Source organism: Anolis sagrei, chromosome 1 (assembly GCF_037176765.1).
Source record: "Anolis sagrei isolate rAnoSag1 chromosome 1, rAnoSag1.mat, whole genome shotgun sequence".
In the NCBI taxonomy this organism is placed as follows: Eukaryota; Metazoa; Chordata; class Lepidosauria; order Squamata; family Dactyloidae; genus Anolis; species Anolis sagrei.
The window spans coordinates 209297841-209315941 of record NC_090021.1 but is presented as its reverse complement, the minus strand read 5'-3'; the positions used below and the strand labels follow the sequence as shown (position 1 = coordinate 209315941).

At 43.8% G+C, this 18101-nt stretch overlaps 1 protein-coding gene across 1 annotated transcript in view; it reads left to right on the top strand.

The window, feature by feature from the left end:
- Positions 1–18101, top strand: part of ARHGAP15 (Rho GTPase activating protein 15) — a 493308-nt gene that overhangs the window by 288332 nt on the left and 186875 nt on the right. The window contains exon 10 of the mRNA XM_067472779.1: positions 11423–11521. Coding sequence (XP_067328880.1) covers positions 11423–11521 — 99 coding nt within the window. The remainder of the gene's footprint in view (positions 1–11422; positions 11522–18101) is intronic.

Here is an 18101-nt window from a genome sequence, read left to right as displayed (position 1 = left end):
AATAAGAGATATTACAGGAACATAAGAAATAAAAGTTAATTTAGCAAAATTCAAAACAATAAAGCAACAAAATGCAGAATTCAACAGTGATCAAAGTAGTCAAATAAGCCATGAAGTAAAAGTTTCAACTGATCCTTGATATTGTAGCATATTGTTTTACAGAAATATTTTGAGGGAAACATTATACACAACCCCAAAGTAATCTTAGGGCCTCATCGGACAGGCAGAATTGTCCATCCTATGGCACTTGAACCTCTCTGAAGAGCCCCCCAGATCCCATCAAATGACGTTGATCTACTTTAGGTGGGGTTCCATGTCTGAAGTGAGGTCCAAGTGTCACAGGAGACTCCCTGTGTTGCATAGATAACAATGGGAGGAGTCAGGCATTGGCAATTCCCCTGGTGGAATGTGATGCAAGTGATGCAGAGCAATGGATTCCCCACACCCCCGTCAGATTCTCTGTAATCCATTATAATCCAGATAGGTGACCTCTGGCCCAGCTCATCTGTTCAAACGTATATCCCTCTATGAGCCAGTTCAAGCATTAAGATCTGCAGGGGAGACCCTGCTCTCAGTCACACCCCCTTCGCAGGTGCGATTGGTGGGGATGAGAGACAGGGCCTTCTTGGTGGTGGCCCCTCAGCTGTGGAACCCCCTCCCCAGTGACATCAAATTGGCCTCCTCCCTCTTGATCTTTTGCCAGAAACTTAAATCCTGTCTGTGGAAGCAGGCCTTTGGTGAGTAGAAATTAAAGTGTAATAGACCCTCATAGATCCAACATAGGAAATAATCAGGACAACGATTCAGGATTGGTGATTTGGTTACATGCTTTAACTGGTTTTAATTGTGATTGATATGTTTATTTATTTTAATGATGTATTGTGTTTATTGTATAACTGTGACATTGATTTTTTGCCAAAACTTGTAAGCCACTCTGAGTCCCCCTCGGGGTGAGAAGAGCAGCATAGAAATGAAGCAAATAAATAAATAAATAATCAGTGTGATGAAGCCCTTAATGCATGTCTAAAAGATCCCAGGATTATGAAGATATGATTTGATCATTTTGCACTGAACTTTTCATGTTATCATGCAAGACAAGTAAAGACGATCAGCACTGGTCCAAATTCTATGTTAAAACATCCTATGAAGGACTAATTAAAGTCCACCACCATTTGAGGAAGTCCTATTATCAGGAACTTCTTTTCTTGGAATCTGAATCCAGTGGATCACATCCTGTGTTCTAAGGCAACAGTAATTTTGCTTGCTCCAATCTTCCTGTGTCAGAACTGCAGACATTTGAACTCTTTATCTTCCATTCTCACTCTGTTCTCTTCTATTCTTCAGAGCTATTCTTCATCAACCATTCTTCACAGAGCATAGTTCTCAGACCTTTCACCATTTTGATTGTAGTCCTCTGCACACATTCCAACTTTCCTGTCATAGTCAACTATGAATTGCACACATGGTATTCCTGCGCCTGCGCAGTTCAACTTCGGAACCTTCTAGAATTAAAAAGAAGACATTTTATGACATTGCCTGGCCCCGCCCCCCCTCCCCCCTCCCCTCTCGAGTATATATGGCCCACGCGGGGCCAGGCCCCCTCAGTTCTCTTTATCCGCCCAGCGATTCAACTAGAGAACCTTCTTCGTGATTGACTCATAGGTAGACTACTGGTTTTTGACTCAGACTGGCCCTCGCTCTTTCTCTAATTCTCTGACCCGGACTGCGTCTGACCTCTCTCCTCGCATCCCCTTAACTGGCTGATTGACTCGGACTGCTTACTGATCTTTCTCTTGTCTACTCCTGACTGGGTATTTGACGGATCGCCTTCTACCATCCTATGGCGACCACGTCTTTTAAGAGGTGCACCCAGTGTCCTAATACTCTTCCGGACACGGACGGGCACTCACTGTGTCTGGCTTGTTTGGGAGAGGCTCATCTTGCCCAGCCATGCAAGATCTGTCAGGCCTTCACGCCCCAGACCCGTAAAAACAGGGTTTCCAGATTGAAGGCAGCATTGTATGAGAGGGCCCTTCTCCCGCCAGCGCCGCCTGCCCAAACAGCCAGACCGACCAACTTACCGGGCTCCAAACTGCCTCAACATGGCGGAACCGCCAAAAAGAAAGTAAAAAAGGCAAAAGATGCTGCCCTCCAAGATGGCGCCCTGGCCTCTTCAGGACCCTCGGGCTCTGGCAAAAGGGCGGGAAGCGGGGCAGCTCTCCATTCGCCCCCGACGCGCCTTCCGCCCGTGCAGCAGCGCAGTGAGCGAGCGCCCCTTCTTGAGGCCCCGCAACTCTCGTTTCTCCAGCCTTCGATCTCGGCCCAGCTGCTCGGCATCGAGAGCCTGCTGTCATCAGCACTGACTGAGGAGGCGGCGCCCGCGCCCCCGGCGCCGGCGCCCCTCGAGATCGAGAGGCAGGTGGACTTGCCATTGCCGATGCCTGCCCTTACTCCTCCGATGTCGGGGGATTCCGGAACGCAGGCAGGAGGAGTGGCTCCTCGCGATACCGAGGGTGCTCCAGGCGACCAGCTGCTGCCCCCGATGTCGGCTATGCTTCCGGGAGTGGGCGTGGTCTCGCCCTCAGTGCAGATGGCGGGCCCCTCCCCTTCGATCTTTGGAGAAGCGGCGCCTCAACACGTCTCCCCTCCCTCGGCATCAGCTGATCGTGAGGGCGGGGGCGAAGAGAGGATGGCACAGCGCCTCGAGCCGCTGCGGCGCGGCTCGCGGAGGTCGAGACGCGCACGCTCCCCGTCTCGATCCTCCAGGGGATCCGGGCACCGGCGGTGCAGATCTCCCTCCTCGCCCTCCTCATCATCCTCCTCCTCTTCAGGGAGCTCTAGGAGGAGGCGTTGCTCGAGATGGTCCCGATCCTCCTCACGCAGGGGACACCGGATGCCTGCTCCAGCGCCCCCAACCTTGCCCTTTCAGGGGTTTTGGCAGCTGTCGCCAACAGGGCAATATGTTTTTGTGCCCACAACGGGGCCGCCTCAGCCGCCCTTCCCGATGTCGTCGACACCAGCCATGCCCCTTCCTGTGCAAAGGATGACAGCGCCGGCTGCCCCTCTCCCTCCCCAGGGGCCTTTAGCTGTGATGCCCGGGAACTCTCTTCATGTGGTGCATCCTTTGAATGGGTCATCAGGTAGGGGAGGAAACCCCGTCCCTCCCTCCACCCATGACACCCCCCTTCTCCCAATGCTGTGTGAAGGGGATTTGCAGCTCACCAATGTCCAGCCAGATGATCTAGAGGGACAAGAGACTGGACATAGAGCTGAGGACGTTGACAACTCCGACTCAGCCCCCAACTCCCCTGAATCCGCCCAGGCACCGGGGGCTGCGGACGAGACTATGGACAGATCCCCTGATTTCAATAAATTTGCTTCTCTTGTGAGCAGGATGATAAGGGCTCTGGACCTGCCGGCCCCAAAGCCTTCTGAACATGTGGAGGACCCGATGTTCCCCTCGGATGAGCAGAACATCGCGTCCCCCACTGCGTTGCCCCCACTCCCTTATCTGCTCAGGTTGGCCAGAGTGTCTGATGTAGCCCCCCCTCTATTGGCGGCCGTTCCCAGGAGAATAGATTCTCTATATAAAATCAATCTGTCATCCGCGAAGTGGGTTTCCAACCCACCTAGGCCAAATACAGTGGTGGCCGAGGTGGCCAAATCCAAGCGTCAGAAAGGCGCCGTGACTACTCCCCCTGATAGGGAGGGTAGAAAGGTGGATTCATTGGGAAGGAAGGCTCACCTTTCAGCGGGACTATTCACGCGAATGTCCCATTTTGCCACATACATGAGTGGTTATCAAAAATTTTTGTGGACACAAATCTTGCCTTATTTGGACTCCTTGCCACTAGATAGCCAACGCTTTCCAAAAGCATTGCAGGAGGAAGCCATTGTGTTGTCGCGCTTCCAAAAAGATTTTGCCAAGCACTTGGCCGAGGCGGCGGGCAATCTCTTTGCCACCGCCACCTCGATCAGGAGGCACGCGTGGCTTAGGGTGGCCAATCTCTCGGAAGAGGGTAAAGCCTTAGCAGAAGACCTCCCACTACATGTGGATGGGCTTTTCAATCCGGAAACTGACGAAAAATTAAAAAGTAAACAAGAGGTTCGCCAAGCGGCGAGTAAATTTGGTTATTCATGGCAGCCAAATTCTCAGCCGAAGTCTAGGTGGCAACAACAACAGTCCCTTGGTTTCCGCAGGAACTACTCAAACACGTTCACAGGCCCCTACAGGAACCGTAATTCGGGTTTCTCCAGATTCCAAACTGGCCGCAGAGCTCCCTATGGAGCCAAATCCAAATTCCAGTCTTTTCAAAACAAACCTAGATCCAAACCTGCCTCCAAGAAGCCGGTTTGACGAGGGGGTGGGATCTTTGGCGGCTCAGCCGGAGGGCGATTGTTTCTTGGTTTCACAATCATCCTGTTCACCAGCTGAGCTCCCTAGGGCCTGTTGCCCTGTTTCACCATCGTTCTATGAGATTGGCTCCATTTCACGATGTTTGGGCACAAATTACTTCCGATAAATGGGTTCTTTCTATCGTTAAAAATGGTTACAGGATTGAATTTGAAGATGTACCTCCTACAGGAGAGCTGATATCCACGCCTGCTTCCCTGCCCTTGTCAGCGGAAGTTCAAGCCTTGTTAGCCAAAGGGGCCGTTTCTGTTGTTAGCCCTATTATGTTTCAATACTGTTTTTTCTCACAATACTTTTTGGTGAATAAACGAAGTGGGGGCTTCCGGGCCATTATGGATCTCAGATCCCTCAATAAACATATTTCTCCAAAAAGATTCAGGATGGTCACTTTGTCCATGATCATGCCATTACTATTCCAGGCGCTTGGTTCGCTACGGTGGACTTAAAGGATACCTATTTTCACATTTCTATAGTCCCTCAACACCGCAGGTTTTTGGCGTTTATGATTGGTCACCAGGCTGCACTGGGAGGTGTCGGCCGACCTGTTCAGGCTCTGGGGCGTGCCGGAGGTGGATCTGTTTGCGACTTGCCAGAACACCAAGTGCCGGCTGTTTTGCGCCCGTTGCCATCCGATGCCGCAGATAGGCTGCCTGGGGGATGCGTTCCTCCACAATTGGGGGGGCAGACTAGTTTATGCATTTCCCCCCTTTCCTCTGTTACTCCGGGTGGTTGCCAAAATCAGAAGGGACAATGCGCATTGCGTCCTAGTGACGCCCTGGTGGCCTCACCAGCCTTGGTTTGCCCCCCTCCTCCAATTATCACGGAACAGTTTTCTCCATTTTCGTCACAGGTCAGATCTGCTGACGTCTCAGGGGGGTCAGGTACTGTATCCCGAGGTACATCAGCTCGGACTTACAGCCTGGCTCGTGTTGCCGAACCATTGACTGCTTTTTCTGATCTATCTGGACCGGTCCTCTCTATTATTGAGGCGGCTCATAGACCTTCTACAAAAAGATCGTATTTATACAAGTGGGCTAGGTTTAAGGACTTCACTGCGCAAAAGGGTATTGCGCCTGAAGAAGCATCCATTCCGTTAGTTCTTGATTTTCTGGTTTCGTTATTAGATGCGGGCCTTTCGGGTTCGTCTTTAAAGTGCTATTTAGCCGCCATTTCTTGGTTTCGGCGGAAAGCGGGTCTTCCCTCATGTTTTGGGGACCCAGTGGTTAGAACTTTTCTGAGGGGTATAGCTAATACTAGACCCTGTGTAACCCCTGTTTCACCTTCCTGGAGTTTAGAGTTGGTGTTAACAGTTCTGATGAGGCCTCCTTTTGAGCCGCTGGCGACGATAAATTTATCATATCTTTCTTGGAAAGTGGCCTTTTTAGTGGCTATAACGTCGGCTCGGAGGGCCAGTGAATTGTGCGTATTACGGGTTGACCCCCCTTATCTTAAATTTCACAAAGATAAGGTTGTATTGCGCACAGACATTGCTTTTCTTCCCAAAGTTTCTACGACATTTCATATGTCACAGGAGATTGTTCTCCCTTTTTTCAAAACCCTACAACGCCTCTAGAAAAGGGTTGGCATTGCCTGGATGTTCGTAGGGCACTGGCGTTTTATGTAGACAGGACAGCTGGATTTAGGAAAATGCCAAGGTTATTTATTAAGTATCGTAAGGACAAAAGGAGATTGCCATTGTCTTCTCAGCATTTTTCTTCTTGGATGGTGTCTACTATTCGGTTATGTTACAAACTGTCGGGAAGGGACTTACCTCAACAGGTTAAGGGTCACTCGACCCGGGCGGTGTCGACGTCTGTTGCCTTCATGAGGGGTGTGCCATTGGATGCCATCTGCAGGGCTAACATCTGGATGACGCCACTTTCTTTTGTATTGCATTACAAGATGGATGTCGTTTCCAGGAGAGCAGCTGAGTTTGGGAGATCGGTCTTATTCTCAGCGGTGGCATGACGCCCACCGTCCACGGTTAGTAGCTTGCTAGTCTACCATGTGTGCAATTCATAGTTGAGTACGACAGGAAATTATAAGTTGCTTACCTGTAATTGTAGTTTCCTGAGTAGTCACCTATGAATTTGCACAACCCGCCCTTCCTCCCCTCGAGTGTCATGCCCCCGCCTTCTGCTGTTTGGCGGAAGAGAACTGAGGGGGCCTGGCCCCGCGTGGGCCATATATACTCGAGGGGGGCGGGGCCAGGTAATGTCATAAAATGTCTTCTTTTTAATTCTAGAAGGTTCCGAAGTTGAACTGCGCAGGCGCAGGAATACCATGTGTGCAAATTCATAGGTGACTACTCAGGAAACTACAGTTACAGGTAAGCAACTTATAATTCTCTCTAGTGACCCCATCAGGTACCATCTTGACTAGTAAAACGTATTCACTAATTTTATTCTCAGTTATCTGGTCTTTTGCCTTTATAGAGACTATAGCTTATTACAAGGCACTAAGTCACAAAGAATGTAAGGAGATGTACTTCTTAGTTGAAATGTCTAGAATTGCACGGTGACATTATTACTTAGAACATTGAACTGAGGGTTCATCTGCACTCTCCAAAAACCATGGACTCACCTCATATGGAAGGTTGCCTGCATGATGCTACTTTCAAGTTTTGTGTGTGTGTGTGGGGGGGGGGGGGTTGCATTTAAATTTTATTTATTTTGAACATTTATACCCTGTCCTTCATAACTCAGGGCGACTTATAACTGGCAATCATTAGATGACAACAAACAAACAATCGCAGTACAAACAATTAACATTAAGTAAACCAACAAGATTATAAAAACACATTGAAACAGCTTTCCCTTACTTAGAGCAAAATTGGAGGATACTCTGGAATGTGCTGTAAACTCCATTCTGCAGCTTTGGGGAAAGCTAGATCAGGTCTGAGTTAGCCTGATCTGCTATGTATGTGGCACATTGGCACCACCACCCTTTCCCTGTGCTCATCAGTACAGAAAAGAGAATGGATCATGATGATGTTTCCATCTCAACCATTCCTACTGGCTCCATGTAAGCTCCTGACCATCATGGGCAGCTCTCCTGAATATCGGAATGGGGTGCCTGTACAACAAGCATGAAGGAAGGGGTCAATTCCTCCTCCTTCTTCCTGTTCACATGAGCACACTGTTCTGACACAGGCAAAGGCACCACTATGACCAGACAATCTCCCCTCCTTCTTCCTGATCATCCAGGTGCCTTTCCTCCTGCATGATGATGAAGAAGAAAGGCAGGATCTCCCCTTCTTCATGCTGGTTGCATGGGTATCCCATTCTGGTGTCTGAAGAACTTCCCACAATGGCTAGAAGCTCACGCAGATGTACGATGCCCTAGCAGAGCAGCTGTACTCCTTGACCATATGAACAACAACCCCAATTCAGCACAAATGTGATCAAAGGATTTTCTAAGGCTTTTTACAGCAGTTTAAACTTTCCTAGATAGGATACCAGAATTCAAAAAGTCAATATTTTGTGAGTGCACTATTTTTAAAAAAAATTCTGGGAGAGAGGAAATCTAATGCTGAATATACAATTTTTTAAGATTGTACAGGTTACTGTATAGTAAATTCTTCACACACTCCTAGCATTATTTCAGGCTTTGCCAAGAAACATTGATTACAGTGCACTGTCAAAGGCCTCTGCACCAATTTTCAAAGTGTCATGCTCTGCTGGAAAGGTATGCGGAAACTATCTCTTGGTTTAAATGATGATCTTATAGCCACATTGTTTAAACATTTTAAAGCGCTTCTATTGAATGGTTTCCCTCATAGGTTTGATTCATTTTGATTCTGCTGACAAAGTTCCCATTAAGGAGCACTCTTTTCATAATTTGTCAAAAATATATAGCAGAAATGAAGCAGGATGAAGCCAATTTGTAATCTGAGAGCACTAACCTAGTTATGCTGACATGCTTCGTGATGTACGCTTCAGCCAGCCAGCCAGCCAGCGATTTAACGTTATGAAGCACGAAAAAAGCTATGTTGCCTATAATTTCCCTTTTTTAAACAACACAAATTTAAGGTACAGTTAAGGGCTAGATCCGACTTCATCTACCTGGCTGGGGGGGGGGGGGGGTTAAATACTAATGGATCAGGTGGCTACTGTGTATAAAATGTGGATAAAAATGGGGAAGAAGGACAAGAGTTTTGAGATGCTGAATAATTGTAAATATATAATACTGGAACCCAATACAATATGGTTACTAAATCATTTCCCTAAAATGATTTAATTAACACCAGTAAGGAGATAGAAGTTCCTCATACCTTAGTACCTAATGCTTACATTCTGAGTCATGAGATAGTAGAGGTGTGCAGAAGTCCAAAGATCTGCTTTGTTTGTATTTACGAAATTTGTGTGACCCCCATTTTTATTCTAAAGTGTTTTAAAAATACATAAGGGATCCAGATTGTATCTAATGTGAAGTGACAAGAAAGACATTTTTCCCCGTTCATTATTTAAAAAACCTACAAGAGCTAAGCTATACCTGGTGGAGGAGGAAGCCCCACAGGTCTTGGGGCAACTCTTCTCTGTTCGGCCCTAAACAAGCAGGCCCTGCCCTGTGCTGTGCCTGGGATGAACCACACCCCTGACAGGGGAGGAGGCCTGCCAAAAGCCTCAGCCACAAGACTACCTGCTATCCTAAGCAAGGCCTGCAGCCTCTTCTGCCAGGTACAGGGCTACTTGCTCTATCCGCCACCACCCTTACTTGAGCATACCCTGTCCTGCACTGAGGCTGGGACAATCCGTGGGTCCAGCGGAAGAGGAGGCCCCACCAAAGGCCCTGCTTAAGATGGCGGGTACTCTCGCACCAACATTACCTCTCATAGGGCTTGAGGCTCTCTCGTGAGAGGGAGGACTAGTGTGGGAGGCCTTTCCCCATCAGGTGCACGGCTCATGCCAGGCCCAGTGCAGGTGGCTCACCATGAGGGGGTGACCGACTGAGAGAGCAGTCCTGCCACTACTATGACAGCAGTAGAGCACAAGGAGGAAGAGAGAGGTGGATAAAGAGAGAGAGGAGACATACAAAATAAACGAAATCTTTACAAAAACTCAGAGGTGGGTGTTTTGATATATTTGTGTTTGATGAGAGGTGGCTCTGTGGGTCGTAAATCAGGTTGTAAGTATGGATTTAACAAAACACCATTTATGACCCTCTTATCATTTTTGCACAGCCCCACGAAAAGTACTACCCATTGTGTTCTTTTGCCAAAGGCAAAAGGGTGGGACTAAATGTGTAAACCTATTTTAGCTTCAAACTGTTAATGGCAACAAGTAAGCCTTGGGAAATATTGTTTAGGTAGGCAAAAAATACTGCAGACATAGGAAAAACTGCTATGGCATCACGGCAAACAGATATGGCCACCCTAGGAATTCCAGAAGTTGGGACTTTATGAATGCCAAATTTCTTAACCTCTGGGTTGTTGTAGGTTTTTCCGGGCTATATGGCCATGTTCTGGAGGCAATCTTTCTCCTGACGTTTTGCCTGCATCTATGGCAAGCATCCTCAGAGGTAGTGAGGTCACTACCTCTGAGGATGCTTGCCATAGATGCAGGCGAAACGTCAGGAGAAAAATTGCCTCCAGAACATGGCCATATATCCCGGAAAAACCTACAACAACCCAGTGATTCCGGCCATGAAAGCCTTCGACAATACATTCTTAACCTTACTTACAATATTTTAAAGCCTTTTTGCTTTATCTGGATGACCATTCTCCTCTCCATCCAATTCTTCCCTGTCACTTCCCTCATTGTTTCTATGTAGATTATTGTATGTATTCTTGGAATGAACATATCATCCTCATCATTATTATCCTCATCACATTTATTTGTAGTCTGCTTTTCTCAGAATTTGGAACTGGCATGGTTGCCATTGTGATCTCTATGATTCTATGATTCACTGTGGTTTACAACAGATTTTAATAAGTAAAATGCACAAAATGCAAATGTTAAAAAGTGATAAAGCTGTCAAAAAATAAAAACAAGCATGGTTCAGTGCTGCTGGGTGGACACACTAACTGCCCCCCTCCCCGCCCCTATGTCATAGTGTCTTTAGCCATGACATGAGTCCTACTTGGCCACCATTGTGTGCACTGATGTCAAGCAGAGGTGATGAGGTGCTGGGAGAGGGGAAGAAACCTCCATCTCTCCCTTGTCTTCTCAGCATGTTGTCACCCTGCCAACACCACTGTACATGAAAGTGGACAGGTAGGATCTGTGTTATGGCTGAAGGATATGAGGGCAAGGGAACTACCATCCCATGTCCCTAGGTCATCCAAGCTCCAAAAACATGGGATGACAGTAGAACCAATTGCAGCTGGTTCCACAACAAACTGCTCTCTCAGGCCCTAAGTTAGGGGATAGTCTGAGTTCTGTGCCAGAATTTGAACTTTCCCCCAATTTTAGATAATGTGGGGCAAGGCTGCATGAAGGTGGCCTTGACCTGCATTACCCCAAATCAGTCCTGTGAGACATTTGGCTACTGAGTGATCAGTATAGAAGGGACCTAACTTTTCTAGAAATTGAGTTCTAGAGTCTAGGGAAATCCACTAAGATGTTTCCTTTTCCTATTTTCAAACCATAGGCAGGGCAAAAAAAAAAAAAAAAGGAATGCACATCTTTAGGTTGAACTATAAGATAAATTAAGTTAGAGGTAAAGTAAAATTGGTTACATCACAGCTCCTTAGCTTAGCTGAAGTCAAATGGTCATGTCTCACCATAGCAATACAACTAACTTTAACTGGAACAGGTATTTTCAGCCAGAGAAGGTATTTTTGTGTATGTCAGAGATCTAACAAAACCTAAAAGAAATGGCACGTCTGGTTGAAAACTGTTAAGAAACTATTTGAATTTCAGTTGTATGCAATTTTTGTTGAACTAACTTGAATTATATTGGACCTTTTATAGAGAGATATGAACTTTACCAGCTTATTACTACTTTAGGGGTGCTTATCAGACCAGTTTTAATCAATTTTTCTCCTCCTCCTCTTGTCTCTTTTAGATCAAGTATTTGGTTCCCATTTGCACAAAGTGTGTGAACGTGAAGGCTCCACAGTTCCTCAATTTGTTAAAATGTGCATAAATGTGGTTGAAAAACGAGGTGAGTACTTATCCAATTTAACATTTCTCCCCACCTTGTCTTCATCTTTCAGCATTAATCATTCTGAGACCCACTAGGAAAATCCTAAGTGTTAAATTTATATGTACTTATATGTAACTGGAAATATATGAAGCTGCTTGCCTTTTCTAACATTCCCCTGTTAGATATTTTTTCTTTACATTTCCCTCCACTACCCCAAATATATACCATAATAAATTGTAAGTAGCCATAGTAATTCTCTTCCATTTATACTTATTTTTCTTGACTAACTTAATTATAACTAAATGCTTTAAAGCAATTACATTTTAAAATATAATTCTTTCATTTTCATCTTTTGTATTATTTATTTACCCGTAACCTTTTCCTTCAAGTAATTTTCAGTTCAAAATTAAATTAGTAACTAAGGAAAATAAGTGGAGAGATCCATAAATTTTTATTCATCCATACTGTATTTAAAAGTAATTGGGGGGGGGGGGGGACTCTAAGACCTTTTTTAACAAAACCGAATTGAGACCTTATTGGTTACTGTTGCATATATGAAGATAACTAATGTTTATTTCCCTACTTTTTAATTTTCTTCTGTGGTTTTGAACTCTGTTCCATGTTCTCTTGGGATGGTTTACTTCAAAGGGGAACTAATAATTGTATATTAGGGAGAAATTAAGATCGTTCAAAGAGGCCCTGCTCTCGGTTCCACCCCCCTTGCAGATGCGATTGGTGGGGACGAAAGACAAGGTTTGCTCAGTGGTGGCTCCTCAGCTATGGAACTCCCCATGAAATTAGATCAGTGCCCTCCCTCCTGCCATTCAGAAAAAAAAGTAAAAACCTGGCTATGGGACCAAGGTTTTGGGCAGTAAGCAATACAAGGAACGATCAGGATCATGTGCATTAGATATTGATATTTGGAATGGCCCTGGACTAGGATTGTTGGATTGGGTGATTTTACCATTTATATCAATATGTTTTAACTCCATGTTTTAATGTTTAAATGTCATTGTGTTTTTATGATTTAATTGATAGCTGTATGTTGTAGTAGAGCCTGCGAGTAACGAAACAGTAGTTTGGGCACTAGAAGAGGAAAGAGGGTTACTTGGGAGCAGGAATCTGATGATGAGCAACAGAGGAAAAGGATCCGGGGCATACTTATGGTACCCTCAGATGAGGAGCCATTCGAGGGTTTCTCTGGGAATTATGGGTCAACAAGTGAAGAGGAGGAAGGAAACATCATGGATTGGTCTAAGGGAATGAAAAGGGCTACTCAGGAGCAGGAGTCTGATGAGGAGCAACAGAGGAAGAGGATCTGGGATATACTTACTGCTCCTACAGATGAGGAATTATTCATGGGTTTCTCTGGGAATGATGGGTTAAGGAGTGATGAAGACAGGGATGGCACGTTGGACTGGACTAAGGTGAAAGAGGTACAAGCTGTATGTGTGGAGCCAATGTCCAGTGATACATTTGTAGGGTTCTCTGGTAATGAGGACTGGCAATCGGGGAATATATCTAGTCTTGGGGGGATCTAAGTCTTGACAGAAGATGAAGGTGGAGAAATGGGAGTAGGAGTTCACGTGTGGAGTCAAGAACAACTGCAAGGGATAATGAAGATCAGCTCATCTTCTGATGATAATGTGTAAGATAAAAGTAGGTTAAGAAATGATGAATCTTTGCAGAAGGCAAGGTGTTGGTTTACATTTGTGCATTGGATACTTGTCGCTGCCTGTTTTGTGTTGGCATTGGGTCCTGGATCTGCAGGTTGCTGCCTCTGTTCGTGTGTACTTTCAACTCGGCTTGGATTCTCGTGAGTGTAGATTTCCCCCTTCCTTGATCTTGGACCAGTTTGACTACGACGCTGCTTCCATGGACTTTGGAACTTTGCTACTTCAAATTCTGCTTGCTACAACCCTGGACTTCGCTTGACTACGCTTCCTTCCCTGCAGCTTCTTTGTTTTGTTAACTATTTGCATGCTGTGTTGTTTTGTGTGACTTTCAGAGTGCTTTGTTTAATCCGGTTCTTTTCTCCGGATAATCCAGATTATTACTTTAGTTACCTTTTTGAACCAGGACTGGTTTTTACCTTTGAGTTTTGATCAGAGACATTGAGTTAAGTGCCTCTGAGTCTTTTTCCTTTGTTTAATAAACACTATTTTGGAACTAACTCTGAGTCTGGCCCTTTAAGACGTCTGTGTTACGACACTGTATGTTATTATTGTTTTATGCTAGGTTTTTATGTATGTGAGGCATTGAATTTTGCTGTATATATGTTGGAAACCACTTTGAGTCGTCCCCGTCCCCCCCAGGTGAGAAAAGCAGTATACAAATTTAAAAAAAATAAACAAATGAATGAATTAAGGAAGATGAACAAAACTGGTATGCTTATATCCTAAATAGAGTGGAAGGAAAAATAAATATATTTTTAATCTTGCAGAGCACTTGCTTTGCTGAAGTCGTAAAACTTCTGTTTTGATTTGAGTGCTTCCTTCCTTTTAGTTATTGCAACCTTAAACCAGCATATGGCTTTAAGCTAGTAAAAATGTAAATAATGACTAATCTTGGTGGCATGTGATAAAATTCTCATTGTTATCATTGTATTTGTGACTTTGAATTTTGTATACAATTTTCTGTCATCATAGACTTGGATTATGATTCCTTTGCATTTATTTCTGTTTACTCAATGTGTTGTTTTCACTAAATTCTGGCATACACCATCGCAGGACAGCAGTAATTTATGTGAAGCTAAATCCAATGTTTATGAAAGCTTCTGATGACATTTTAGACTGAGGTTGGTATTAGGAAGCAGCATGTGGAGGTGCCAAGTCTCCCCGCATGGCTGAGACTCAACAGATTTGAAGCCCTCCTCCTAATGGCCAGATCTGCCTCTAGCCAAGTTATTCAACTGCAGAGTCATGGGAAATACTTATGTACCAATTATGGGGAAAGGCACATTTAATGAAAACTGTATGTTTACTTCCATAGTCTTAGTAAGATGGCCTAAATACTCAGCGCAGCTGGCATATTGGCTGAGGCAAGGAAGCAGTGCGCCTTTTTGTCCTATCTGCATACTGTAACTGTACATAAAAAGTTCACTGTGTTTCAAGGTGGAGTGCTCTTTTATGATTACCCTACTTTACAAATACATTTATTTCTGATCATCAATAGCAGGATTTGTCTGTTTGGGTTATTTTGCTTAGAATTGTTTAGCAGGGTCATTCCACTATTGCTGTATGAAATTACTTGTAACACTCAGTGATCAGTCAGAACATTGTTCACATTGCAAACGTTGTCATGAGTGCAGGCAACTGTAAGCTTCAAGCATAACATTCAGGGATGTGGAATCAGTTTGAATTCAAGTAATTTGGCTGAACTCATTTCTGAATCAGACTTCTGCAAGTTTACTGGCCCAGATCATTGCCCAGGCTAACGTGACTTACTCTCTGATGTTACTATAGGGCCTCATCACTCTTACCAAATTGAGCATCCAAGGAAGCTTGCCAGCAAGTTGAGGGATGGATGAGCACGTAGCCCATCACACAATGTCCCTCAACTTCCAATCCTGGGATGTTTCTTCATCAACACAGGAAGGCTCCTGTGTCATGCTGGTCTACTCCGGTTTGGCAACACTTCCCCATGTGATGGGGGAGCGTTGCCATGATAGAATCGCCCCACATACCTGCTAACTTTTCCATGCTTGCTGGCAAAGCAGCAGCAGGGGGACGGGATATGTGATTAGGTCCTATATTAGGTCAAATGTTAACTCGGGAGTAACAAATGATGATGAAGAGTCTTTCCATCATGATTGTGTATTATTTACATGCTGTATATCACACTATTCCAGTAAAGTGTAAGATAAAGGAATTTAAATGTGTCAGTGCTCAACTTTTCTAATTCTGGCTGAAGAAAGATGTATCAACTCTGAGAAATCCCATCAAAAATGATTAGCTACCACAAGATTTGAATTCAAGTAATTTGGCTGAACTCATTTGTGAATCAGACTTCTGCAAGTTTACTGGCCCAGATCATTGCCCAGGCTAACGTGACTTACTCTCTGATCTACTAGTGGATGTTACTATAGGGCCTCATCACTCTTACCAAATTGAGCATCCAAGGAAGCTTGCCAGCAAGTTGAGGGATGGATGAGCACGTAGCCCATCACATAATGTACACATTTGCATGCTCAGGGCTTCATTTAAATGTGGACTTTTAAACTAAAATGTCCAGTGCTTCAGCATATAATTATTACATGTGTGTACACAGAGAGAGAGAGACTAACATACAAACATGAAGTAATAAATAAATGTTTTTGCTAAGAATATCCATCTACGGATTGCAACACTGAGGATTGTGGCTGAGTCGTCTGGGAAGGGTTCTAGATTATGTCTCCACTAATTTAAATATCTTGGAGCTTTGAATTTATAAGCTCTGATTCCCCTACCATACTGGTCAAACAACACATGAAAGTACATCAGGGAAATACAGGGCTTATGGCCTTACGACATACTGAGTACATGTCCCCTTTCTTTTGCATCATCTATATTCAGAGACAATATTAGTCTAGGTATTATATCTTGGGGACAAACAAAAAGGGAAAATACTTGCTGACATGCTTTGGTTCGGATTTTTACAAACCTTTGTTATCACATGTCAGAGAAAGAAGACATTGAAATTATTCATTCATATATGTGAGAATAATATGTGCAAAGATTTACATTTGGTCTCCAGTTCTTCAAAATGGAGATTCCAGGGGTGGTAAAATTAAGAAAGATTGGAAACTTGGATTGACATTGAGCAGGATTTGCATTCTTAGTAATAAACTAATTTCCCATCTTCCAGTGAGATTTTCTCAGAGGTGAATGCTTTCTTTTTCTTTTTTTTCAATCAAAGCAAATCAAACCACTTGTGTTGACCTTTCTCAATGAACAATCCCCAAAACAAAGTTTACTAAACCCAATTGTAGCATTGAGATTATAGGAAACATAATCGTATTGGTTTTTGGGGAAATCCACTAGCTGACACCGTGTTTCTATTTTGAATTCAAGGAGCTGTTGATGTCATTCAAATCCTTAAATAGATTGGGCCCCTGATACCTACAGTATTCCTTCTCTCTACTCTCTGAAGACTAAGGTCTACTGAAGAGACCCTTTTCTCTTTCCCACTTTGAGGCTAGCCAAATGGCCTCTTCTTGGTGACCAGCATTAGTGTTATTCCAGCACTTATTTAAAACATGACATATTATTAAAGCCCTTGTGCTCTGATGTTTTTGCTCAGCTTGTATAAGGATATGATTCTACACTGTTTTAACTCTTTGATCTGTTTTAATGTGTTATAACTGTTAAATTGATTTTTGTTGTATACCACCATGAGATCCTACAATATAGGTCAATGCAATATCATTGTCGGCATCATAATCACTGAATACATAGGTGAAGACAGTCATTTACAATGACAAATAGACTTTTTTCAACATTGGTGAGAGCCCTTATTTTAAACAAGTTCTATACTTACTTGCTTAATTCCTGTTATGAATTTGAATTACATTGCACCTATTAAATAATGGGATTTACTTTTGTATCGATTCTGCATTCAACAGTTGATTCAATGGATCTGTTCTTGTTGGAATTAAACAATAGGAATTAGGGCTCTGTCTGGCTTGAACTTGCCCAAGCTTGCTTCTACAAATCTAGGCAGCTTCTCAGCATGCTACCTGCCTATTGAGATTGAATATATTATTAACAGTTTTTTAAATACAACAGTGCCAGTTCTGTGAGTTAAGTTGACTTAATGGCAAGTCAGGATCATTCTGTTCATAACTTTTTTTATAAGACCCTGTGTTAATTGGTTACTTGCTTGATAGACCTGATTTAATGTGGTATGAAGGAACTGGTCCATGCCATTTATCTTAGGACTCAGTTTTGCCTTGTTTTCCCAAATCCTTGCTGTCAATGTTTGCAAGCATGAAAGAGTTATTAAACATAGGACATTGCTACACTCTTGATTTTCTTTCTCAAGCACAAGATGCTATTGCAGGAATTATATACAAAATTGCATACTTGAATCTCTGCCAAAAAGTCATCCTGAGATCCATAACATTGTATAAAGATTTAAGAAAGACCTTTAGTCCACTTCTGAGAAGGTCCCCAGCTTTCAAAACTTTTATCTCTCAACTTTACTTCTCAGCAGCTGTTCTTTTCTTCTTCTTCTTTTCTTTTCCTCCTCTTTTTGCTGTCATTTGTTTGACAGCATCCAGTTATAGGTTCCGATGTCTGTTTAAAGAAACAGGGAGGTTGTTGGCTTTAAAATCCTGTTACTGCTTGTGTGTTCAACATTTTCCCAGGCTTTTCTGCATAGTTTGCCAAGCAAAGGGACTGACCTTTTGCAGCAAACACTTTTTCATTTCAAAATGCTCACTTTGATTTTTGTCCCATTTTATGCTCATTCCAAACTGTTTACAGCCCACTAAAAATGACTGTGAATTATATGTTTGTGTAATGGATTCCTTTTGTGGTTGAGGAAGAATGTTTACTTTGTGCAATTAGTTATCTTTGGGTAGATTACAGTGACCTGAGAAAAGAGGCTGAAATGATTA